We start from the raw sequence: 25,190 nt of genomic DNA, 5'->3' as shown, positions 1-25,190 counted from the left end.
TAATTAAAACTTTGTCCCAGTACCTGGTTCACTGGTTCTAGCCAGATTAGCATTTCAGAAGTACAATGCCATCCCTTGTTTGAAGCCCACTGTAAATGTAGCGTTCTCCTCCTTTTCAATTTGTTTCCCTCTTTGTCTGCAGCTGATCTCTTTGTCCCTTCAGGATGTTACCACTGTTTTGTAACCCCCTCCTTCCTCCCCCCCCCCCACAAGTTGTCTCATTCATTCATTCATTTGAAGGGACAAAAAAAGTCTGATCTTTTAAGAGAAATGTCTCTGGTATTTCAGGGTGGTCTGGGTCCAGATGTGCGCTACATGAACAGGTTGTAGGACTCGCCTGCGTGTTCAGCTAAGGGCCTGGAGAGCCTTAGCGAACTTTTATTTAATTTAATCCATTTATGGATCGCTCCCTATGAAACATCTCAAAGCAAATAACAGCAACAATAATTTATTACTTAAGCAAGTTTATGGACAGCTTCACTGCTTAAATGCATCAGATTGGTGTACGTGGTAAAAATGGAATAAAACCACAGAAACACATGCTTCTAAGATTAATAAAACCAATTTGACAGACAGAGAACCTTTCATGCAAACTCTAAAAACAATGAAACAATTTATATTAAAAAGAATACCGCCAGAATTACTAAAACACCGCACCCATAATATTTTCCCCCAGGGTATGTGAATGAAACAACCCAAATATATACCGTGTGATGTGTGTGCATGTTTAATTTTTGTTTTCATTCAGTTGTATTTATTTCTTCATTCTTGCATGTTACTGAAGTATGTGTTTTTGTTTAAAGAAAACAAAAAAGATTCAATGCGCAACATTTTCATGTATAAAAACAAGGAGAGATCAGCAAGGAGCGGCTGCCTCCGGCTTGCCCTGCTTGTGAGCTTCCTGGGAGCATTCGTGAACAAAAGAAACTTTCCTACCCTTGATCAGACCATTGGTCCACCTTGCCCAGTAATGTCTCCTTTGGCTGGCTGTGGCTCCCCCGGAGAACCACTGCCAGCCAGTGTAGACAAGACTGAACTAGATGGGCACAAGGGTCTCCTGACAGTATTAAGATTCCTTCCAGTAGCATCTTAGAGACCAACTAAGTTTGTTATGCACACAATAACAAACTTAGTTGGTCTCTAAGGTGCTACTGGAGGATTTTTTTTGTTTCGACTACAGCAGACCAACTCGGCTACCTACCTGTAACTAATAAAGATTCTCATTCCCAACTCTTCTAACTGCTCCTTTCCAACTAGAGATGCTAGGAGGCTGATGCTTGTGGGGAGTAACTTCTACATGCCAAGCAGGTGCTCCACCACTGAGGCTCAGTCCCTCTGTTGTGATGTTTTCTGTGCATCTGGGAAAGCACATTTCCTATGTGTTTGAGAGAGAAGTGTATGTGTGTGTGAGAGAGAGAGGAATTTGTTCTCTTAAGATTGTACCCTGCCACCTACAGCTCATAAACATCCTTATACTTAAACAAAACCAGTGGTATGTGATAAATCAGGAGTACTTTCATAGTAAAGGTAAAGGTAAAGGTACCCCTGCCTGTACGGGCCAGTCGTGATCGACTCTAGGGTTGTGCGCTCATCTCACTCAAGAGGCCGGGGGCCAGCGCTGTCCGAGGACACTTCCGGGTCACGTGGCTAGCGTGACGAAGCTGCACTGGTGAGCCAGCACCCGTGCCGCACACGGAAACGCCGTTTACCTTCCCACTATAAAGCGGTACCTATTTATCTACTTGCACTTAGGGGTGCTTTCGAACTGCTAGGTGGGCAGGAGCTGGGACCGAACGACGGGAGCTCACCCCGCCGCGGGGATTCGAACCCCCAACCTTACGATCAGCAAGTCCTAGGCACTGAGGTTTTACCCACAGCGCCACCCGCGTCCCTTACTTTCATAGTAGGCAACATTAAAAAAAAATTAAACAAGTTTGCTAAGCGCAATTCTCACGTGTGTCACTTTTGTGGACTTATTTGAAAAAGACTTTTCAAAAATGTATGGTCTTATATGCAGCTCACACTGTTTTATGTTTAATTTGTACCACGGTGTTTTCTGCAGTGCCACCTCCCTTGAAAAAGCAGCACATGTCAGAGGAAAACGTATTTAAAAAACAGAAAAAGTTATCCAACATAGTAATGTTTGGCAGTGTGCCTGGAAAGTATATTAAACTCCACCCAGAGCATGAGTTAGTGGAAAAAATTAAGCTGCCGTTCACAGGGCAGCTTATTCTCTTAGCAGCTCTTGGATTTCCACTCAGTTATAAATATTTACCACTTTTTCAAGGTCTGTTCCCACCACCACCGCCGCTGCCCCCTTCAGCAGTTGCTTTACAGCCCTCGATTTGGCAAGAAGCAGAGACTGTGACTAATAGGTGTATGTGCGCACATACATTTAACTTTGAGACCACACCCGTGGCCACAGTGCTGAAACCTGAATTGCTTTAGACAAAACTCTGGTGTGTGTGTGTGTGTGTGTGTGTGTGTGTGTGCATGCATGTGCACACACATGTATAAGGGCACACCAGTGCGCCACAGTAGTGGAATTATCATCCAGTGTGATATTAGGCAGGCCCCAACCCTGGATAATTTCAAAGGGGCCTTGAAAACTGTCTTAAAAACCTTGGTTTACAAAATTGCAGCTGGAAATCTCATTGTGTGGCCTGGCCTTGGAGACTGTACTATTTATTAATTTTATTTGCTTCCATAAAGCTTACACACCACTTGATGGTTGTTGGATTTTTTGTGTGTTTTTTAAAGCCACCAAAGGGGTTGGTAGGTAGTGGGGCAGGCAGGGGGTATTTGGTTAGTTTATTTCTTATAGTGGTTCAGTTTTTTTGTTGTCGTGGTTTTGTGTATGCCTATGGGGTGAGGTAACTATAGTGCTATGGTGAATTTCATCAGCATGCATTATTCAACAGAAAACTTCCTCTGCTTATGTGTTTGCTTATACTTGAAAACCATATATATATATATATATATATATATATATATATATATATATACACATACATACATACATACACACACACACACACACAGTGGTGCCTCGCAAGACGAAAAGAATCCGTTCCGCAAGTCTCTTTGTCTTGCGGTTTTTTCATCTTGCGAAGCAACCCTATTAGCGGCTTAGCAGATTAGCGCTATTAGCGCTATTAGCGGCTTAGCGGCTTAGAAAAAGGGGGGGAGCGAAAAAAATCGCAAGACTCGCAAGACGTTTTCGTCTTGCGAAGCAAGCCCATAGAGAAATTTGTCTTGCAAAGCGCCTCGAAAAACGGAAAACCCTTTCGTCTAGCGGGTTTTTCGTCTTGCGAGGCATTCGTCTTGCGGGGCACAACTGTATATATATAGATATATAGTTCTAAACCCTCAAAGTGATTTACAAAAAAAGAAGATAAAACAAAATTATCTACAACAATTTAAGACTTTCAACAACTTAAAATAACAATAGACCATGGAATTGATTTCTTCAGATGTTTTTTATCCGTTACCTATTTTGTTTTGTTTTATTTTTAATGGGAGCTGCCTTTGGAAGAACTTTTTATTATTGAAAGTTGCTATAGAAATGTATCAAAGCCAATGTGGTGTCGTGGCTAGAGCAGGGGTAAGCAACCTAAGGCCCGGGGGCTGGATGCGTCCCAATCGCCTTCTAAATCTGGCCCGTGGACAGTCCGGGAATCAGCATGTTTTTACATGATTAGAATGTTCTTTATTTAAAATGCATCTCTGGGTTATTTGTGGGGCATAGGAAGTTCATTTCCCCCCCCCCCCAAAAAAAAAAAATTGTCCGGCCCACCACATGGTCTGAGGGATGGTGGACCGGCCCACAGCTGAAAAAGGTTGCTGACCCCTGGGCTAGAGTGTAGGACTAGAACCTGCTGGGAGACCAAGGTTCAAATCCGGCCCCCACTCCACCATGATGCTCTCACTGAGCGACCGTAGGCCAGTCATTGCCTCCCAGCCTAACCCACCTCACAGGGTTGTTGTGGGGATTAAATGAGGGGGAGAATTATGTACGCTACATGGTGCTCCGTGGAGAAAAAGGTGGAATATAAATGCAATGAACCAGTGGAGTTAAGAGTAGGTGATGAGGTCCTTCTCCAGGGGACCCTTCTTCCGGGTGGGGAAGAGCTGTCGCTCAGTGCCTTACAGGCAGAAAGCCCCAGACTCAGTGCTTTTTTCCCTGGAAAAATAGGTGCCAGTACTCACCATGAAGTTGTCACAGTAAGTGCCACACTTTTTAACAACAACAAAAAAGAAGAGGTGCCAGTACTGCAAACCCTTGATTACCCCCTGAAAAAAAGCACTGCCCAGACTCAGTTCCAAGTAGCATCTCCAGGTAGGGCTGGCAACATCCCCTGTCTGGAACTTTGGAGAGCCACTGCCGGTCAGTGTGGGTGGTATTGAGCTAGGTGGGTACGTTCCCATGATCCTGCTATGGGAAGTTAGGTGGACAGCGACAGGGCAATAGACCCTTCTTGGTTAAATGGCCTATCCAGGGAGGCTCAGGTATGGAGATGCAGAGTTGGGTCTTTGATAAGGGTCTAAACAAGCAAGTTTGCATGGAAAACGGTGTCCCTTCTGACATCCTGGTCACAGAGGCTGCTTTATAAAGGAGCTGCAATTCAGACATACATTTACAGGAGCTTGCTGAACCACCCCTGCCTCACTTTTTGCATCTTGTGTCCCCCCCCCCCCCAACTTCCTGCTTCTGTTTACAGGTCCCCAGCCTCTGTGAAGATCTCCTGTCTTCTGTTGACCAGCCTTTGAAGATCGCTCGTGATAAAGTAGTGGGGAAGGACTACTTACTGTGCGACTACAACAGAGATGGAGACTCCTATAGGTGACTGCTTTGCTCCTCTGGACAGGGAAACACTCCTTTACATTATCCATCAATTGACTCCCCCTCTTTTTATCCCTTTTGATCTCAGGCAGGTTATTGGGAAGTGGCAATCATCAAAAATTGGGGGGGGGGCGGAGTGTCACAGAGTGCAAGTTTAAAAACAGACATAAACACATTTTGCTCACTCCTAGACTAACAGTGTGGATTTACAGAGTTCGATTCACAAAGATAGCAGTCTTGGAAGCTATCTTAAACTGAGCCAGGCTCTTGAGTCCACCGAGTTCATTATTGTCTACACTAATTGGCAGCAGCTCTCCAGGATTTCAGGCCTGGTTCTTTCCCGGGCCTGGAAAAGAACTGGGAAGATTTTACCTGGAAATTTTGGGGAATGGAACTTGGAGTCCTCTGCCTGCCTCTACCAATGAGCTACAAATTGGTGTAGTTGGGGAAACCTTCTGGAGTTCTCTCCTAATGACCCAACTAAAGAAGATAATAACCCAGAGATGTTCACAACTTTTAAACTATCCAATAGACTATAAAACGTGTGAGCTTTGTGAAGGAGGCACAGCTCAGTGGTAGAGCATCTGCCTAAAACCCTGGAAAGCCACTGTTAGTCACTGTGGACAGTACGAGCCAGATGACCTGGGTGACAGAACTATAAAGTAGCTTCCAGTTTTTCTGTTGATATCAGCCCTTGATTCAGAATCATGAGGACTAAGGTCTTTATTTGTAAGGAGAGGGCCATACCTCAATAGCAGAGCTCCTGCTTTGCATGTAAAATGTCCCCGTTTTAACCCCTGGCAACTCCAGGTAACACTGGGAACGTTTCTCTGGTTTGCAGATGGGTCCAGAAGAGTTTTCAACCCCCTGGATGAGGAATCGGTAGCATGTGCTTTTTATTTTTGAAGCTTTGGGTACTTTGAGCACCTTACTCACATCTCAAGAGATCTTGCCCATTATATCGCTTTTCCTAGGCAGCTGAGTTCAGCTTCTGACATGCTGTCGAATGGCTCTTTGAGCTAGAGAATCCTGTATGGTGGGTCCCTTATAATGTCTAAGGCCTGGTTGCAGCTCCCACAAACAGACGGGTTAACTGGCGTGGTGCAGTGGTTGGAGTGTCAGACTAGGACCTGGGAGAGACCAAGGTTCGAATCTCCACTCAGCCATGAAGCTCATGGGGTATCATCTTGGGGCTTGTCAGTGTCCCTCAGCCTTGAGCTCCTTGGAGAAAAAACGTGGGAAAGTGAGATATAAATGCAATAAAGGTAAATTCCGTTAGGTCCAGTCGTGACCGACTCTGGGGTTGCAGCGCTCATCTCGCTTTATTGGCCAAGGGCGTACAGCTTCCGGGTCATGCGACCAGCATGACTAAGCTGCTTCTGGCGAACCAGAGCAGTGCACGGAAACGCCGTTTACCTTCCCGCCGGAGTGGTACCTATTTATCTACTTGCACTTTGACGTGCTTTCGAACTGCTAGGTTGGCAGGAGCAGGGACTGAGCAACGGGAGCTCACCCCGTCGCGGGGATTTGAACCGCCGACCTTCTGATCAGCAAGTCCTAGGCTCTGTAGTTTAACCCACAGCGCCACCCGTGTCCCTTATAAATGCAATAAATAATAATACTTAACCAGCCCAGTTCACCTCTGCTGCTACGGTTGGTGGGTCGCACCTGGGAGGCACCAATGGCAGAGACACCCTTCAAACACAAGCTAACTTTTTTTTAAAAGAATAACAAAACAAGACCAAACTCCCAGCCCCCTCCCCTCTGCACATCCCTATCCTGGTGTTTGGTTGCTCTCCTTAAATAGGATCCTTATGGGGAGAAGATGCTGATGCCAGCAGCACCGTCTTGGAACCTGTTGGCTGCAGCAGAAACATTGCTCTTGCATGAAGCTCCATCGCTTTCAGCCAGGCGGGCTTCGTTCAGCTGCCTTCTTTCAAAACAGCCTCCCATCTAAGCCCGTAAATGCATTTTGAGGGCTTGTCTGCTGTGAAAACATCATTTGAGGGAGTAATGTTATGAATTTCTCGTGGATGAAATTACTGCTGCAGCCAGCAATCTTTCTTACTTTCTCTCTTTCTCCCCCCACCAAAAAACCCCTTTTTAGAGGTGGTTGGGGATGTGCATGGTCTGCAGGCCAGGAAAGTGCTAAGTCGTGGCTGTGTGCTCTCGCTCTGAAATTCCATTCCTCGTGCTCTGCAGAAGAAATCTACTAACCGCAATTAAATCAAGCGCACCTTGCTTAAAGCCAAGGGGCGCGGGTGGTGCTGTGGGTAAAACCTCAGTGCCTAGGACTTGCCGATCGCATGGTCGGCGGTTCGAATCCCCGCGGTGGGGTGAGCTCCCGTCTTTCGGTCCCAGCTCCTGCCCACCTAGCAGTTTGAAAGCACGCTTAAGTGCAAGTAGATAAATAGGTACCGCTTTATAGCGGGAAGGTAAATGGTGTTTCCGTGTGTTGCGCTGGTGCTGGTTCGCCAGAGCAGCTTCGTCACGCTGGCCACGTGACCCGGAAGTGTCTCCGGACAGCGCTGGCCCCCGGCCTCTTAAGTGAGATGGGCACGCAAACCTAGAGTCGGACACGACTGGCCCGTACGGGCAGGGGTACCTTTACCTTTACCTTGCTTAAAAGTGGCTTGGAGGGGTACGGGAGAAAGGAGATTGTTTGAGTTGGAGGCAGAAACCTTGAGCACTTGCTCGCATTTACCTGCTGCAGAAATGGAGGGTAAGGGTGTCAGTGGCTGCTAACCATGATAGCTGTGCTCTGCCTCCCCAGTCAGGGGCAGCAATGCTTCTGAATGCCAGTTGTTGGAAACCACAGGAGGAGACAGGGCTCTTGTGCTCAGGTCTTGCTTGCTAGCTTCCCACAGGCAACTGTTCAGCTTCCCACAGGCAACTGTTCAGCCACTGTGAGAACAGGATGCTGGACTAGATGTCTGTGGGCCTGACCCAGCAGCCTCCTCTTACATTCTAATGATATTGGTAAGAGTTCCTAAATGGAAGAAGTAAGTTAGTTCTCCACCACCATCACTCCCAAGAGGTGATGGAAATTTCAAAACTCGTATTTATTGGCTGAGGGAGCCGGCGTACAGCTTCCAGGTCATGTGGCCAGCATGACTAAATCACTTCTGGCAAACCAGAGCAGCGCACAGAAACGCCGTTTACCTTCCAACCAGAGCGGTACCTATTTATCTACTTGCACTTTGTGCTTTCGAACTGCTAGTCCACACTTTTTTGCCTTTTTTATATAAAAAAAATTGGTATGAATATTTATAGTCTTCCTTTGGTCATAGCCTCATAGTGGCTCTCAAAGCATGAGAAAACAGTTTTGCAACACAGAAGACATTATGAAAAACAGCTAAAATAACTCAAAGCCAATCTGGCACCAAAAGAGCTTTTAAGCTCTCTGCCTTGCTTGGATTTTAACTTGTGCAGGGTTAGGGTTAGCCACAAATGGCTGAAATTGTGCAACTTAAATGCACGTTAGGTGCCATTGTGCTGTGCTAGCAGAGCCTTTGCTTTAGACACCCAGCACCAGCCGCATGGTTGCTGGAGCTGTTGGGAGGAGCAGTTCAAAACATCTTCAGAGACCCATGCTAGAGATGGCACACCCATTGTTCCCTGTTCCGAATATCAAGCAGGGTCTGCAAATTCAAAGCAATGAGGTGAGAGTTAGGTGGAAGAATGCTGAGGTGGAATGCTCCAGTGTACTCCTTTGGACTGCAGTTGTGTTGCGTGTCAAATTTTTTGCTTAAAAGATACTTATCTCATCAAGGGGAGAGGTTCTGCCATATTCCTCTGTGCCAGCTGTCCTCATTTCCTATTGCTAGGAAGAATTTGTTCCTTTATGTAATCTTTTGATATTTTGCCTTTCTCCCTAATTGGGATTCAGGACAGCTTCCAACATGGCAAAGCTTCATTATAAAAGCTAAACTAGTTAACAATAGTTAAAGGTAAAGGTAAAGGTACCCCTGCCCGTACGGGCCAGTCTTGACAGACTCTGGGGTTGTGCGCCCATCTCACTTAAGAGGCCAGGGGCCAGCGCTGTCCGGAGACACTTCCGGGTCACGTGGCCAGCGTGACATCGCTGCTCTGGCCAGAGCCAGAGCCAGAGCCGCACACGGAAACGCCGTTTACCTTCCCGCTGGTAAGCGGTCCCTATTTATCTACTTGCACCTGGAGGTGCTTTCGAACTGCTAGGTTGGCAGGCGCTGGGACCAAGCAGCGGGAGCGCACCCCGCCGCAGGGATTCGAACCGCCGACCTTTCGATCGGCAAGTCCTAGGCGCTGAGGCTTTAACCCACAGCGCCACCTGCGTCCCTTAACAATAGTTACAGTACCTCTAAACACTCTTAGAGCCAGCAGTTAAAATCCAGTGTGCCTTGACAGCAGCCCAGTGGACAACATCATCTGCACCTCAGTTTCCAAAGGCCTGTCTAAACAGGAAGGTCTTAGCCTGCTGGAGAAAGGATAACAAAGAAGGAGCCAGTCTGACCTCTCTTGGGAGGATTTTCCACAATATGGGAGCAGCCCCAGGAAAGGCCGTCTCTTGTCACCACCAGCCATGCCTCTGATGTTGATGGGACCAAGAGAAAGGTTCTCACCCAAGGCTCTTAGAACTCAGGCAGGTTTATAGGGACAGATACGATCTTTCAGGTAGTCTGGTCCCAAGGTCTAAATGTAGAGGAAATTTCAACAAAGCGACACAGACCTCACCCTGCAATCTGAAATAGTGCAGTTCATTCTGCCACTCTCCTCGCATGTATAGACTATCCCTGACATTGTCTGGGTGGTATCTAGCTAAATTCTATTCAGAGCAGACCCATTGAAATCACTAGAGCTAAGTTTGTCATGCCTATGAATGGTAATGGGTCTGCTTTGAGTAGGAGTGCTGTGAGATACACCCCTAAGCTTCTTGGGACAGGGGCTCTGTTGCAAAATGAGTAATTAATAGCAACACCCATGCTTGATTGTCTGGGGGATTCTGTTGATGCTTTGTGTGTCGAACAAGTTTGTTTACTCTCTGTCTTTCTCCTGCTGCAGATCGCCGTGGAGCAACAAATACGACCCTCCTCTGGAAGACGGTGCCATGCCATCCGCCCGCCTGCGCAAACTGGAGGTGGAAGCGAACAACGCCTTTGACCAGTACAGAGACTTGTATGTTGGCTCGTGCTATCATCTCTCTGGGTGTTTGTGTCCATTATCCTCAGGGCAAGAATGAATCCTTTTGATTTCTTTAAGATGGTGACTTAGAGGACAGCTCAGTCGGTATTGCACAGGACTCTTAATCTCAGGGTTGTGGGTTCGAGTCCCCACATTGGGCGAAAAGATTCCTGCATTGCAAGTGGTTGGACTAGATGACCCTCGTGGTCCCTTCCAACTCAAGGGGGGAAAAGATGGTGACTTAGAGCAGTGGTAGCCAACATGGTTCTTCCAGATGTTGTTGCTCCCATCAGCCCCAGCTCAGCATGGCCCAGTGATCAGGAATGGTGGTAGTTGGAGTCCAGCAGTATCAGGGTGGCACCAGACTCCCCATCCTTGTACTGATGCAGAATAATGATGCTATGGACAGTAAAGGCAAATGATGGTCTGGTTCAGGGATAGGGGAACCTGCAGCCCCAGAGATGTTATTCAACTCCTTTCTGCCCCAGCCACCATTACCAGTGATCAGGATTGATGGGAGTCATAGTCTATAGCAATATTGGGAGGCCACCATGTTGGTTTAGAGCATGAGATTTTTAGGAGCAAGTCGTACCTCCTTCCTGCCTCCCTGCTTGTTATCCCCTTTATTTTTGCAGCTTGCTTTGATAGAAGGATGTGGATTTTTCCATCGGAGGGAGTCTGTCTTCAGTCTCTCCTAAGGCACTGTTGTTGGCTCTCTCTCCACTTTGTGACGTTGCAGATGGGCTTAGATGAAAATCTAAACCAGCCCCTGAGTTTAACAGGAAGCAACCTGCTGCCACAGGTTTGGGAAGCGTTGGAATAACAAGCATGTAGTCTTCAGCAGCCAGGATGGAAAGAGATTTCTTCCCCCACCATCAGATTTGATCTTCCAGGTGGCAGCTTAGATTTGAAAAGGGTGCTTGCTTAGAAATGGGGGCATGTTAGATGCAAAACCCCATTCTCAACATGAAGGCAACCTCTTCTCTCATCCTCTGACAAAAGGGCATCCTGCTTTGATTTTCAAGATGATAGGCTGGCAAAGACTGGTGGGGGTGTAACTACAATTTATTATTTATTTGTATTCATATACAAATCACATACACACACCAGAGTCTGGCTTTCTGGTATCCATGTGGGCCACTCTGGGCAACTGACAATGAATGCAGCACATAGTTTGGGTTGTTTTAAAAGAGATTGGACAAATTCATAGTGGAGGAGGAAGCTATCAGCAGCTGCTAACCAGGATGGCTACTTGGGACTGTTCTCCTCCTCACGGGCAAGTGTTCACGCCTTGCCTCTTTCATAGCCACACGCCGACAACCTGCAATATTCAAAACATGTTTGCAAGCAGTATGGGAAAGAGCTCAGTGAGGGAGAGAGAGAGTTTTTGTCCGCTGCTCTGTTTAAGCTGGAGGGAGTAACAGGCTTATTACTAAAGAGTGACCACAAATGGGAGAATTTGGATTGTGATAGCGAGATGTGTGCTTTCAAGGTCGGAAGTGGGAGCAGGATTCAAACAGAAATTCCAGGTGGCCAGGTTCCTGCCTTCCCCCCTCAATTTGATAATCTTGTAGGTTCCATGGCAAGGCCAGTGTCCTGAGTATTGTTTGCAACAAATGAGGTAGTTGTTGGCAGCAGTGCTGTAATATTTGACCTACGGAAGATGCTTCTTTGTTGTCCTTCAGGGTTTGTTAAACTGTGGAACTCATTCATGCAGGAGGCAGGGATGGTCTCCAACCTAGATGCCTCTAAAAGAGGATTGGACAAATTCATGGAGGAAAGGGCTATTGGTGGCTACAACCTTGATGGCTGTGCTCTGCCTCCATAATGTTTTTGAATACCAGTTTCTGGAGATGAAAGAGCTCTTGTACAGTGGTACCTCGGGTTAAGAACTTAATTCGTTCCGAAGGTCCGTTCTTAACCTAAAACAGTTCTTAACCTGAAGTACCACTTTAGCTAATGGGGCCTCCCGCTGTCGCCGCGCCGTCACCGCACAATTTCTGTTCTCCTCCTGAAGCAAAGTTCTTAACCCGAGGTACTATTTCTGGGTTAGCGGAGTCTGTAACCTGAAGCGTCTGTAACCGAAGTACCACTGTACTTGGGTCCTCCTTGCAGCTTTCCCACGAGCACCAAATCAGCCACTGTGAATAAAGGCCTGGTTTTAAATAGAAAGGAAGTTGCCTTATACCGAGTTGCACTGCTCAATACTGCCACAGCACTGACTGGCAGCTGTTCTCCAGGGTTTCCGGCAGGGTCTCTCCCAGCCTACCTGGGGACTGAACCCGGGTCCTTCGGCACGCAGAGCAGATGCGCTCCCACTGAGCTACAGCTCTTTCCGCTTAGTAATGCTTGCAGTTCTCTTCCCTTTTAAGTTAATGAGCCTGTCTTCTGCCACAGGAACACAAAGTGTGTGGAGCAGCTGTGGCTCTGGATGCATTTATCCGCTTTACTTTCCATGCCGTCGTCTTCCTGTGGGGCGGCGGGGAAAGGGGATTGAGCGGGAGGATGGATCCAATTGTGGAATGCAATCATCCCTGATTGTTTTGAAAGCAGGGGCCTTAGAAGTGAGCTGAGATCGTCTCCCTGGCAGGAAAGCTATTGATCTCTTGGCCGGTCCCAAAACAAATGCCTGTTGACGGGGCGTGACGGCTATTGGCCAGATGAGCAATATGGCAGAAACTGGTTTCCATCATCAACAAATGGCACTTGTCGCCTCCTATTTTGTTTCAGTGCCTAGGTTTTTCGTTTTAAAAAAAAGTTCACATGAGACAGTGCCGTATGTTCTCGTTGTCCTAGTGGTTCATAATCTTTTGTTCATGCAGAGGAGCTCCCATCATGCTTCAACATGCTACCACTAAGGTGGAGGTCCTAGGCGGCCCTCTAGATGTTGTCAGATCCCAAACCCCTTCCCAGACTCAGCCAGCCTGGGTGATGGTCAGGGAGATGATGGAAGGCAGAGTCCGTCAACATATGGAAGGCCACAGGCTGCCGATCCCTGCAGGAAAAAGGGGAATACCGGAAAACAGTGCCATAGTGCTTCCCATGGAAGCTAGAGCAAGCTAGTTTTCTGCTGCTCACTATACGACCCAAACCACTGAATTCAAATTACAGTGGTACCTCGGGTTAAGTACTTAATTCGTTCCGGAAGGTCTGTTCTTAACCTGAAATTGTTCTTAACCTGAAGCACCACTTTAGCTAATGGGGCCTCCTGCCGCTGGAGCACGATTTCTGTTCTCATCCTGAAGCAAAGTTCTTAACCCGAGGTAATATTTTTGTGCTAGCGGAGTCTGTAACCCGAAGCATATGTAACCTGAAGCATATGTAACCCGAGGTACCACTGTACAAGAAAGGAGATTCCGACTAAACATTAGGAAGAGCTTTCTGATGGTAAGAGCTGTTGGACTGCCTGGGAAGCTTGTGGGCTTAGCTTCCTTGGAAGATTTTAAATCAAGAGGTTGAATGGCCATCTGCCAGGGATTCTTTAGCTGCAATTCCTGCGTTGTAGGGGGTGGACTGGATGACCCTTGGGGATCCCTTCCAACTCAACAATTCTGTGAAATTGTAGCTGTAGTCTGGGGCAGGCAGTCGGTCTCTGCTTCCTTGCAGTGCAATGCCAAACACTCCCCCCCCCTTCCCTTTCCGCCTGCCGCGAGCGCTTTCCCCACCACCTCTCCGCCATCTGTCTCTGGATGTGAATCAAGCATGGCCAAACCTGAGAGACTCAACCAGCAAAGCCTTTTGAAGTGGGTTTATTGCCCTTGGCTCATGGCTCCTAAACCCCTTGTGATGATCTACCTCCCCTGTCTCTGCTCGGGCACAATAATTTGCCACAGCTTTGGCAGCTGGGGCCCTGCCGGATTGAATCCAGATGCCACAGCCCCGGAGAAAGTTGGGCTCCTTTCCCTCTCCCCCCCCCCAAAAATATTTTCTAGCCAGGTCTTTGCACAAGGGAGTCCAGAGCTGGGTTTGTGTTGCCTGCAAGATTCTTCCTCTTCAGCTTTGACTGACTTTTTAAAGTTAAGCAGCAACACATATACAATGAAAGAAGCTCCCCACAGCCAACAGTAACTGCACTTAGTACTTGTGCTGCATCATTTTACACAAACCACACACACACACAAACACACACGTGTTATTTACTTGTGTTGGTGTGCACCCTCTGTTAAGAGCTATAGTCTTCATTCCCCACCCCCCAAACTGGGACCCTGCTTCTAACTCATACGTGCATTTGGGGAACTGTTTTTAAATTATTATTCACTGTACATTTATACTGTGGAAGTGCTGCTGTTGCAATCCACGTAAAAATCCGCCTTAGACCGAGTTCTGAGGAGCTTAGAATCTAAGATTCATTGCAGGGGAAGGTCAGGGAAGTCCAGGCATCAGTAATCTGACAAGTTATATGCTGTTGCTTCAGCTGAATTGGGGCTGAGCATGAAAATTAAAAAATACATATTATGTGGAAGGAAATGGGAAGAGACTTAGCTAGCCAAATAAAAACCACAAAATGCCCCGCTCGTGGTAGGAAAGGCTCCATTGCCAAATAGGTGAGTGTCAGATGCCCGCCTTGTGGCTTCCCGCCTTGGAAACACTGGCGGACTTTGGACGCAATGCTAAGCGCCCCTCTGTTGCGTCTGAATCCGCCCTTTGTTCTTCCAGAGCCGACTGCCTCCCTGTGCAGTCAGAGCTGCCCAGCTGCCGGCCAGATGTGCACTCTTTTAAGCGTACCTGGCATGGAGGACGTACATACCTAACCGGATCGGTATGTTTGCTCGAGGGCTGCTTTTGCACCTGTGTGCCTGCTGGAAAGAATTTGCCGAATACCTGTGCACAGGCACTCTTTTGGGACGGATTTGCTTAAGTTGCGGGGGAGGTGAAGGAACAACTGGACCGAAGAGGCTTATTTTTCTCTCCCCTTCCTGCTTTTACCATCTGTGGAAAGCTTGTGTGTGTGTGTGTGTGTGTGTGTGTACTGAACGTTACAGAATATATGGTGGCGTTTTGGGAACTCCTATCTAGGCTCTGCCCAGACCCAACTTTTCCTTGGTAAAGTGGCTGTGCCATTTACCTTCAGATCAGGACAGTGGTACATGGTTTTAATATTTGCATCCTGGTTTTCTGTGATCATAGAAGGGACCATGAGGATCATCTGGTCCAAACCCCTGCAGTGGAGGAATCTTTTGCCCAATGTTGGGCTTGAACTCATGATCCTGAGATTAAAAGTCTCATGCTATCAAGAAATGAAGTAAATGGGATCAAAGCAGCTTACAGTAACAGCATTTATTGATTTTACTTATGTATAGCATTTATATCCCGCCTTTTTCTCCAGGGAGCACAAGGTGGCATACGTGGTTTCCCCCTTCCTCATTTAATCTCCACAACAACCCTGTGAAGTAGGTTAGGCTGAGAGGCAGTGATTGGCCACAGTATCACCCAGGGAGCTTTATGGACGAGTGGAGATTTGAACCCTGGTTTCCCAGGTCTTGGTCTGACATGCTAATTCCACAACACTGGTTCTGTAGATCTCCTGGCCTTGGAAGATGACAAAGGCAATTAGAGAAGGAGATAAAACAAGACTTATAAAAGTAAGCACTGTGCGAGAAAGCGGGTGGAGAGCACTTTTCTCCCTTTCTTGGCCTACTGGCAACTCCCCATTTGCACACACTTAGCACACACGTGCTATTTTCGGCACTGGAAGGGGACAGGACGGGCTTGCAGACCTCCCACTGACACACGGTGCCTCAGAATGCAACCCCCGGGTAAATGAGGAGTTTCCCTGCTGGATCAGGCCAGTGGCCCACCTGACCCAGCATCCTCTTCTCACAGTGGCCAACCAGATGCCTGTGAGAAACCAAGCAGAATTCAAGCACAAGAACCCTCTCACTTTCCTGTGGTTTCCAGCAACTGCTATTCAGAAGCATTAAAAAGGTAAAGGGACCCCTGACCATTAGGTCCAGTCGTGGCCGACTCGGGTTGCGGCGCTCTTCTCACTTTATTGGCTGAGGGAGCCGGCGTACAGCTTCCGGGTCATGTGGCCAGCAGGACTAAGCCGCTTCTGGCGAACCAGAGCAGCGCACGGAAACGCCATTTACCTTCCCGCTAGAGCGGTACCTATTTACCTACTTGCACTTTGATGTGCTTTCGAACTGCTAGGTTGGCAGGAGCAGGGACTGAGCAACGGGAGCTCACCCCGTGGCGGGGATTCGAACCGCCGACCTTCTGATCGGCAAGTCTTAGGCTCTGTGGTTTAACCCACAGCGCTACCCGCGTCCCTATTCAGAAGCATTGCTGTCTCCCAACTGTGGCAGCAGAAGATGGGAATTGTGGCTAGTAGGTAGCCCCTCTCCTCCATGAATTCAGCACTGGGAAAGCAAACTGGAGCCTTTCGACATTTGCAACGGCAGGAAAAAACCCCACCACACCGAGCCAGTGCCGGCACTCAGAGATCAGCGTGGTTCCAAGCCACAGAACAGCAACTTGGCTGGGTTTTTTTGCCTTGCCGGCCACATCCCCCCTGCCCAGCGGGGTAGACCTGAGGCACTAGCTCCAGTCCCCTCCAAAGCAACTTGAAATAGCATGTTAGTATTTAAAACAATATTAATGCTAGATTTGATTCATTAAAGGTACAAAGGCCGTCCTGAGTGTTTCCATGTGTGCGCTTGTTAGTTCTGGCTGGAAGCATTCCCTCCGACGGCTTTATGTGGTCTCGGACAACGTTTTAGCACGTTCTTAAAATATGCCCGCAAAAGCCTTTATGCAGAATCTCATAAATGTGAAGCGTGTAAAAATTAGAGCGCCTCTCTCTTCCTCTCTCCCCCCCCCCCCCGCCCCATTTCATGTCATTAGGATCAAAGTACAGATTTGTAAGGTATGGGATATTCCTTGTAGTGGACCATTTCGCCTCCTAATTAATGTCTTGTGCTCCGAACAACCTGGTAAAATGTGTAATTGCAACAAATGGAGAAGGCTGGTTTGGGAGGGAGGCCGTACACCAGTCTTTCCTAAATTTCTGAATAGATTTTGGTCGTGTGTGTTGTTTTCGGTTTGAAGTGGGAGACGGACTTCTTTCTTTCGTTCAACGTGGCTTATTTGCGGGGTGGGGAAGAAAGCTTGCTCCTCTGTCGGGCTGTAGTTCAGCAATAGAGCCCATCCTTTGTGTGCAGAAGGTCCTGATTTTGATACAGTGGTGCCTCGCAAGACGAAATTAATCCGTTCCGCGAGTCTCTTCGTCTAGCTGTTTTTTCATCTTGCGAAGCAAAGACGGCTTAGCGGATTAGCGCTATTAGCGCTTTTAGCGGCTTAGCGGATAAGCAGATAAGCGGCTTAGCGGCTTAGAAAAAGGGGAGGGAAGGAAAAAAAACGTTTTCGTCTTGCGAAGCAAGCCCATAGGAAATTCGTTTTGCGAAGCACCTCCAAAACGGAAAACCCTTTCGTCTAGCGGGTTTTCCATCTTGCGAGGCAATCGTCTTGTGGGGCACCACTGTACCTGAAGTCTCCAGGTATGGCTGGGGATGACCTCACCTGAAACCCTGGAGGAGCTGCTGCCAGTCAGTATAGACAGTATTGGACTCAACAGACTTGCTGTCTGACACTCCAGAGGGCAAATCCCTATGTTTCTATTTAAATTTCCCCTTTATTCCGAACCATGAGGGCTAGAATCCTGCTTTATTTTTAGGGGGAAGTGGTAGAGCATCTGCCTTGCCTGCAGGTGGGTCCAAAGATGATGGGGATGTTGTGAATGGCCTCTGCCTGACTCAGTGCAGATATTCATTGTGCTGACAAGGAGCCTTTTTGCTATTTAACAATTATTCAGCTGAAGCTAACTGATCTGCAGTGGTGGTGGGCAGGCTATTTTGACCATTGCAAGCCACGCCTAAAAGTTTTGCTGGATTAGACCAAGATGGTTTCATCCTGTCTAGCACCCTGCAGTGGCCCTACAGATGCTTCTGGGAAGGCCAGAAGCAGGAATATGAAGGCAACGGCCCCCCACATCATAAAATTATTACGCAGAGAGTATCCCTTTAGGTTTCATGCTTGAGAACATTCAAAGAGCCCTTCTGGATTTGGACCCAGTTGGGATCCAGCATTCTGCGTCCCACACTGACCCTAACCAGATGATTCTAGGAAGCCCATAGGCGGAACTTGAGTGTCATAGCCCTCTCTTCCTCTCTTCCTACCTTCCACAGACACTTCAGACTTGACCAGGCTTTGCACCAGCATCTGGCATCCCAAGGGATGCTGCCCCTGAACATAGAGGTTCAATTTCTCTATCATGGCCTAATAGCCATTGCTAGATCTGCCCTCCACTTCCACGGCTTTTTAAATCCCTCTTCTTAAAGCCATCTAACAGTCGTTAATGCAAATCTGACAAACTGTGTTGTGTAAAAAAAGGGGTCTTTGTTTTGTTTGACCTCGACCCACCCCCAGACAAACTCCCCAGTTCCATTGTTTTATATATGAGAGGAAGGGAAAGTTACTTTTCTGCAACGTGCATGAATCAGTATACCTCTATCTTTCCATTCCCCTACCCCAATTTGTTACTGTCCTCAGGAGCAACTCAACAAGCACCCGTTTGTGGGTGGATTCTGTGCTGCTTCGTTTCTGCAGGGTCAGATTCAGACAACCCTTCAGTCCTGACACCCTCCGTTGTTTGCACTCCAGTTGCCTTCAGTGGAGGTGTGGGTGGGTGTGGGTGTTTCCGTGAAGGCTTCAGCATGCGCCAGACAGAGCGCCCAGGAATTCTGTCGGCCAGACTTTGCCTGCAGTGCTTAGGGCAGTGTGCAAGAGATACCAGCAAAGGTGTCAACTAGGTCAGCAGAAGAGCAGGTGCGAGAGGCTCACGTACAAAGCAGCTCAAGTGTAGCAGCTTTTGCAGAAAACAAAAACAGAAAAAACCCTCCCAAACTTTTTGCAGGCACAAGAGAAATGGCATTCACAGTTCGAACCAGCTCTCTGCGTTCCACACTGGACGCCAGGTGGAGGAACATTTAAACCCAGTCATGGGACCTCTGTTCTGCAAAGGCTTTCTACTTGGTTGCAAATCTGCAATAAATCAAAATATCGCCTCTCTCTCTCTCTCTCCCCACACAACGGAGGGCCTGCAGAGCCAGGCTGCCACGTACCTCTTGTTCCCTTTAGTCTTAATTAGGCAACCTCACTGTAAAAAGGTGGGCGGAGGGGAGGGGGAGAGTCTCCCAGCCCACACTGTTTAGCAGCGAGGAGAGAAAAGAGAGCTTGGGAAGAACTGAGCTGTAAAAATGCTGGTTTTAAGTTTCAGCTGTGCTCTTTAACAGCTTGTTGCCATTAATTGGAGTCGATGGCATTGTGCAGGTTTGAGTGGGATCCTGACAATGACAGAATGGAGGGAGTTGCCTTCCACTGCACAACTCTTTGCAGAAAAAGGTTCTCCAAGCCGTCCTATGGAGTCAAACTATGGTGGTGGGAGGTTTTCCTGAGCACTGAAGCCCCTGCCCACTGGAATCCTTCCTTGCTAACCCCCCCCCCCAAAAAAAAGAATTATTGAGATTTCAGGAGGTACAGCTGCATGAGGGCTAGAAACTTGCTTTAAAAAAGAAAAGAAAAATGAGATTTTTCAGGAAACTGCTTCACCTGGTCTGTCAATTTACTATCAATTTACACCAGACGCTTAGCTGTGCGGCTTTGGAGCTTATCTTTATATACATACATGCATATGCATGCAGAGTGCACATACAACTATATACATACATAGATATTTATAATAAATGGTGATGGAGTGACGATGCTTTGCTCTGTTCTGCCCTGCTCTGCTGCTAACAAAGCTGATCAGCTGGTCTCTCTCTGTTTTGATTGCAGGTATTTCGAAGGGGGCGTTTCCTCCGTCTACCTCTGGGATCTGGATCACGGATTTGCTGGCGTGATTCTAATTAAGAAAGCTGGCGATGGATCAAAGAAGATCAAGGGGTGCTGGGATTCCATCCATGTGGTGGAAGTTCAGGTACAGCCTGGTCGGTTGGTTGGTCTCTCTCTCTCTCTCTCTCTCTCTCTCTCTCTCTCTCTCTGGCAACTTGCAGTTCCTGAGGAGGGAAGAGAAGTCCTTGTTAAATTCCAGGCGGCTAATGAGTGCAGGTGCTCAGCCAAACAATGCGATATTGTTTCAGGCTCATAAACTCCCCCTGCCACCGCTGCTCTTGATCTCCCCCTCACTGCCTCCCCTCTGCAAAAAAACACACACCCTCCTATTAATTTTGGAAAACGCTCCGAAGCCGTTTGCGGGGAAAGGTAAAGTCAGATCAGCAAACCCAAAAGCTCTCTTAAAGGCCCGTGAATTGCTGCTGTTTCTCCCCACAGCTGTATTTCTATAATTTCAGCCTCCAGGTCTATTTTCCCAGTTGGATGGTTTAAAACAGGCCCTGGGTATTCTGGGGAGACAAGCAGAATTTGACTGGCTACAACTGAAAAAGATGCTCCCAGATCCAAAGGGGGGGGGGAGTATAAAAATGTACCTTTTAAAAGCAGGTACTTATTAAAAGCAACAGGTAGTTGTCCCAGCGACAGGCAACATCCTTCTGGGTCAGCAGATTGATGACTCCCGAGTGCAAAAGAAAAACACATCTTTTCTTGGTTCAGTAGAGCCAATTGAAAACCAAAGGCATTCTGGGGGCTTTCAGGAAATGGGCAGGATAGAGATGCTCTAGCCCATTGGGGGTGGGGGAGGTTGTTGACCCCTTGCAGCCTGCAGGGAAGAAAATAGATGGCACACCAGCACCAGAGCAACCCTGACATGGGGAGGGGGAAGAGACAGGCGGCTGGCTTTTATTCAATAGCTGTCCATTTTCAAGAGAGGTAACTCTTTTTCCCCCTTCCCTCCAGGAGAAATCCAGTGGCCGCACTGCCCATTACAAGCTGACCTCCACAGTGATGCTCTGGCTGCAGACGAACAAAACCGGCTCTGGCACTATGAACCTTGGGGGCAGCCTCACCAGACAGGTACAAGAGCCTTCCTTCCTTCCTTCCTTCCTTCCTTCCTTCCTTCCTTCCTAATTTTTTTGGGGGAGAAGCGATCTTAACTATGAAACATGCAAGGAGTCATGAAGTGCATGCTTTGTTGGCCGAGAGTCCTAGGTTCAGTCCCCAGTATCTCCAGGTGTGGCTAGAAGAGGCTCCTGGTCTGAAAGCCTGGAGAATCGTGACCGATGGGCCCTGTATAAGGCAGCTTCCAGTGCTACTGTGCCTTAAGTGCAGGGCTGTAGCTCAGTGGTAGAGCGTTTGCTTGGCATGCAGAAGGTCCCAAACTTCAATCCCTGGCCTCACCTCCAAGGGTCTGGCTCAGTATAAGGCAGCTTCCTATGTCTTGAAGGAACAGGCGTAGCTCAGCAGTGGAGCACCTGCTTTGCATGCAGAAGGTCCCTGGTGCAACCTGCGCTGGCATCTCCAGGTGTGGCTGAGAATATCTCCTGCCTTGAAACCCTGGAGAGCCTCTGCCAGCCAGTGCAGACTCTACAGAGCTAGATGGATTAACTCAGTATAACTTTCCCTCCCTTGCTGTTACTCGTAGGTACATAAGGAAAGTCCAGAGGGGTCTATCTGGTTGAGCCTCCTGTTGCCCACTCCTGGGTGCCCCCTGGAAAGCCACTTCCCACTAACTTTTCCATATAAATTTTATGAAATTGATTAAATTCAGCCGCCTTCCTGTGCCGACAGGGGTTAGAACAACATCATGGCAACCACGCTTCTTTTGTATGGAAGTCTTAGGTAGCAGAGGTGAATTTTATGTCAGGGTGTGGGTTCTGCCTTTATTCACACACACACACACACACACACACACACACACACACAGAGCATCCTTCCTTCCACAATGGAAGGCCAGGCCATAAATCACTCCAGGCATCACTGTAACAGGGAGAGCGCTGTTCTGCCTATTCTCGGCTATTGTCTGTTTTCACCAGGGTTTCACTTTCAAATCAAGGCCCATCCTGTAGAGCTCCGGGTGTCGTCCTCTGGTGAAGTGGAAGAGCAATGGTGGACTTTGTGCGGTGGGGTCGTGGCAGGCGGAAAAGGGGGTTTGTGCCTTCCACCAGGGGGATCTGAAGTTGCAGTGCGTCACACGCTCTGTGCTCAGGCTCCCGGTGCCCCAGTTTCCTGGTGCCAGTGGGCGGTCCCCCTGTTTGCCAAGCAAGAGAGGAATTGCTAAAGTCAGGTTGAGATCCGCTGCCCCAGCCAGGGAATTCCTCCTGTTTCTCCATGTAAACATTCTGGCCTTTCTGTTCCTCTGGTGACTGGATAATAAGACAGTGGGGAGTAGGGGAGAATTGGGGAGGGGGCACAGCATGAGCCAACAGGGGCCAGGTCTCTAGCCCAGTCACAAGGTGGGTGAGTCACTCCCTCCCCTTTCTGAGGGTGGGAGAGGCAGCTGGAACAACCCAGTTGTGAGATAGTGGAAGAGGAAGTTCATGGCATGCTGTGGGAGGGAAAGAGGGAGGGAGAAATCTTGTTCCTTTGGCCCCCTCAGGTTTTTGCTAGTTGTATACTTTAAAAAATAAATACAAAAGATAAACACAAACAGGATGGTTATGGGTTGTCTCCAGCTAAGTCCTGCTCAGCATAGACTGTTGAAATTAAGGGACCTTTATGATCCATGACGATTAGTAACTTCCATTTTTACAAAACAACAGCAACAACATAAAATGAGATTTTCAGGGTGTGGCTGTTTGCACCCAGTTACCATGCTCTGGGTTCTATCCTAGTGAACGCCAGTCCTACTCAGAGTAGGCCCTGAGTTGGAAACGGGGATGCAAAGCAGGGCTGCCAAACAGAAGAGAGAGGTGGCTTCAGAAATGGGTCTGGAAAGGTGAAAAGGTAGCTTAGCTTTTGCCTGAGGTGGGAAGAGGAAGCTCTAAGGGGTTGATGTTTAAGGAGTGGCAGGTAGGTTGGTGTGCTGAGCGAGCAGGGCCACACACCCTTGTGTTTGTGTCAGTGGCGTAGCGTGGGGGGTGCAGGGGGGGCCGGCCGCACCGGGCGCAACATCTGGGGGTTAGGGTTAGGGGGCGCTAATCCACGGGTTAGGGGGCACAAATTACTTGCCTTGCCCCGGGTGCTGACAACCCACGCTACGCCACTGGTTTGTGTGTACATACAGATGGCCCCTTGGAACACCTGGACTGCTCAGGAAATACGGAGGGCAGATTCCTTTCAGTGGGGGCCCTTCAGAGCAGTGCCATAATATCTGCACCATACGTGAAAATTTATTTCCAGCTCCTGCGGCTCTTGCCAGCAGGGTGTCCATGTGTGGGAAGTGGTTCTGTGTGTGAGTGTATGCGTTTTTGCATGCAGAGAGTGGAAACTCCCAAGGGACTGTAGGCACCCTCCCTTTTCCCCCCGCTCCCCATGCTCACAGCAGGGCCCCACAACCTCGCCTTGCAGATTCTGCATTCTCTTCCAGTGCAAAAATCCTAAACAAAACGGAGGCCATAATCTCTCCCCCCGCCATTCCCCAATTTCCCTTTTGTATGTCAAAAACGAACTAGGGCCAGCTAATTGGAGCTGGCGCCTTGCCACCGTGCAGGTCACATCTTGCCTTGGAGGCTCTGACTAAATTACACGCCCCGTCGGGCCCAGCAGACACACTTGGCTTGCGCTGGTCTCTCCCCACCCCCCACCCCCCCGGCTGGTTTTGCAAGCAAAGGGAGAAAGACCTGCAAGTGCCTCTCTCCTCCCTCTCCCCCACTCCCCTCTGCAAACTTCCTGTCCCGTGGTTCTGGGGGAGCTCCAAACAGCTGGGTGAGAGTCTTCCAGGGACGTTCAGAAGCCTCTTTTGAAACCCTTTTGTTGTCTTGACCCGAGAGTTCTTTTTTCTCAAAGGGCTTTGTCCAACACAGCCTAAGAAGATAAAAGAGCCCACTGGATCAGGCCAGCAACCCCGCCTAGTCCAGCACCCTCTTCTCACGGTGGCCAACCAGATGCCCCAATGCAAAACCCACGAGCCAGGACCCAAGCACAGGAACCCTCTCTTGCTCCCCTGGTTTCCACCAACTTCCATTCAAAAGTATTTGCTGCCTCCAGCTGCAGAGGTGGCGCATAGCCCCCACGGCTAGTAGACACTCATAACACAGTCGTACCTTGGAAGTCGAACGGAATCCATTCTGGAAGTCCGTTCAGCTTCCAAAAATAGTTCGCAAACCAGAACAGTCACTTCCGGGTTTGCGACGTTCGGGAGCCAAAACATTCGAGAACTAAGCTGTTCGAAAACCAAGGTATGACTGTACTAATCCTCCATGAGTTTGCCCAATCCTCATTTAAAGCCACCCAGGTCGGTGGCAACTGCTGCCATCTGCAGGAATGAGTTTCATAGTTTGTCCCTGCGCTGCATGACAAAAGTGTCCTGAATCCAACATACAGCTTTATTGGATACCCCCAAGCTCTACAGTGGTACCTCAGGTTAAGTACTTAATTCGTTCCAGAGGTCCGTTTTTAACCTGAAACTGTTCTTAACCTGAAGCACCACTTTAGCTAATGGGGCCTCCTGCTGCTGCTGTGCCACCGGAGCACGATTTCTGTTTTCATCCTGAAGCAAAGTTCTTAACCTGAAGCACTATTTCAGGGTTAGTGGAGTCTGTAACCTGAAGCGTATGTAACCCGAGGTACCACTGTAGTGTCATTGGGCGGGGGGGGGGGGGGGACAACCCAATCCACTTTCTCCATGCCATGCATGATTTTATAATGAACTTTTTTCACGTCGTCTCTTAATTGCATTTGATCTACTGAAAACAAAATAGGCTGGTACCTGCCTGCATGCCCACTTCTCACATGCAGGTGACCCCCCAGATTCGCTGTTGCTTAGCTTAGGCTGTGTCTGAATCTACTCCTGCTGTTGCGTGCGTCCGTGTGTGTGTTTGTGAGTGTGAAATCATGTTATCTTAGCGCCGATGCATTTCAGACAACGTTGCAATTATCATTAATCTTATTTTCGTTTGCTTGTGTGCCGCACCTTGATGGCTCCGGAAATGAGTCCGATAAAACTGCTGGTAATAAACCGAGAGGCAAAATTACGCAGTGATCTCACACCTCCTGAGTCATGCAAAATGAAAGCTTTATGCAGAGTCAGCCCTTTGGGGCATCTAGCTCAGGACCTGTACTGGTAGTTCCTCAAACTTTTGGGGGGCCAATTCTAGTTTCACAAACCAATCCTCACTTCCCCCTACACTAAGGTAAA

General features: G+C 48.4%; 1 protein-coding gene across 2 annotated transcripts in view; it reads left to right on the top strand.

Annotated features, from left to right (window-relative positions):
• Positions 1 to 25,190, top strand: part of CAPZB (capping actin protein of muscle Z-line subunit beta) — a 73,835-nt gene that overhangs the window by 39,051 nt on the left and 9,594 nt on the right. For both annotated transcript variants that reach the window (XM_079987261.1, XM_079987262.1), the window contains exons 3-6: positions 4,722 to 4,843; positions 9,884 to 9,997; positions 19,835 to 19,976; positions 20,852 to 20,968. In XM_079987261.1, the coding sequence (XP_079843387.1) occupies positions 4,722 to 4,843; positions 9,884 to 9,997; positions 19,835 to 19,976; positions 20,852 to 20,968 (495 nt within the window). The remainder of the gene's footprint in view (positions 1 to 4,721; positions 4,844 to 9,883; positions 9,998 to 19,834; positions 19,977 to 20,851; positions 20,969 to 25,190) is intronic.

Source organism: Podarcis cretensis, assembly GCF_951804945.1.
Source record: "Podarcis cretensis genome assembly, chromosome: 8".
Lineage (NCBI taxonomy): Eukaryota > Metazoa > Chordata > Lepidosauria > Squamata > Lacertidae > Podarcis > Podarcis cretensis.
This window is presented reverse-complemented; position numbering and strand designations above follow the sequence as displayed.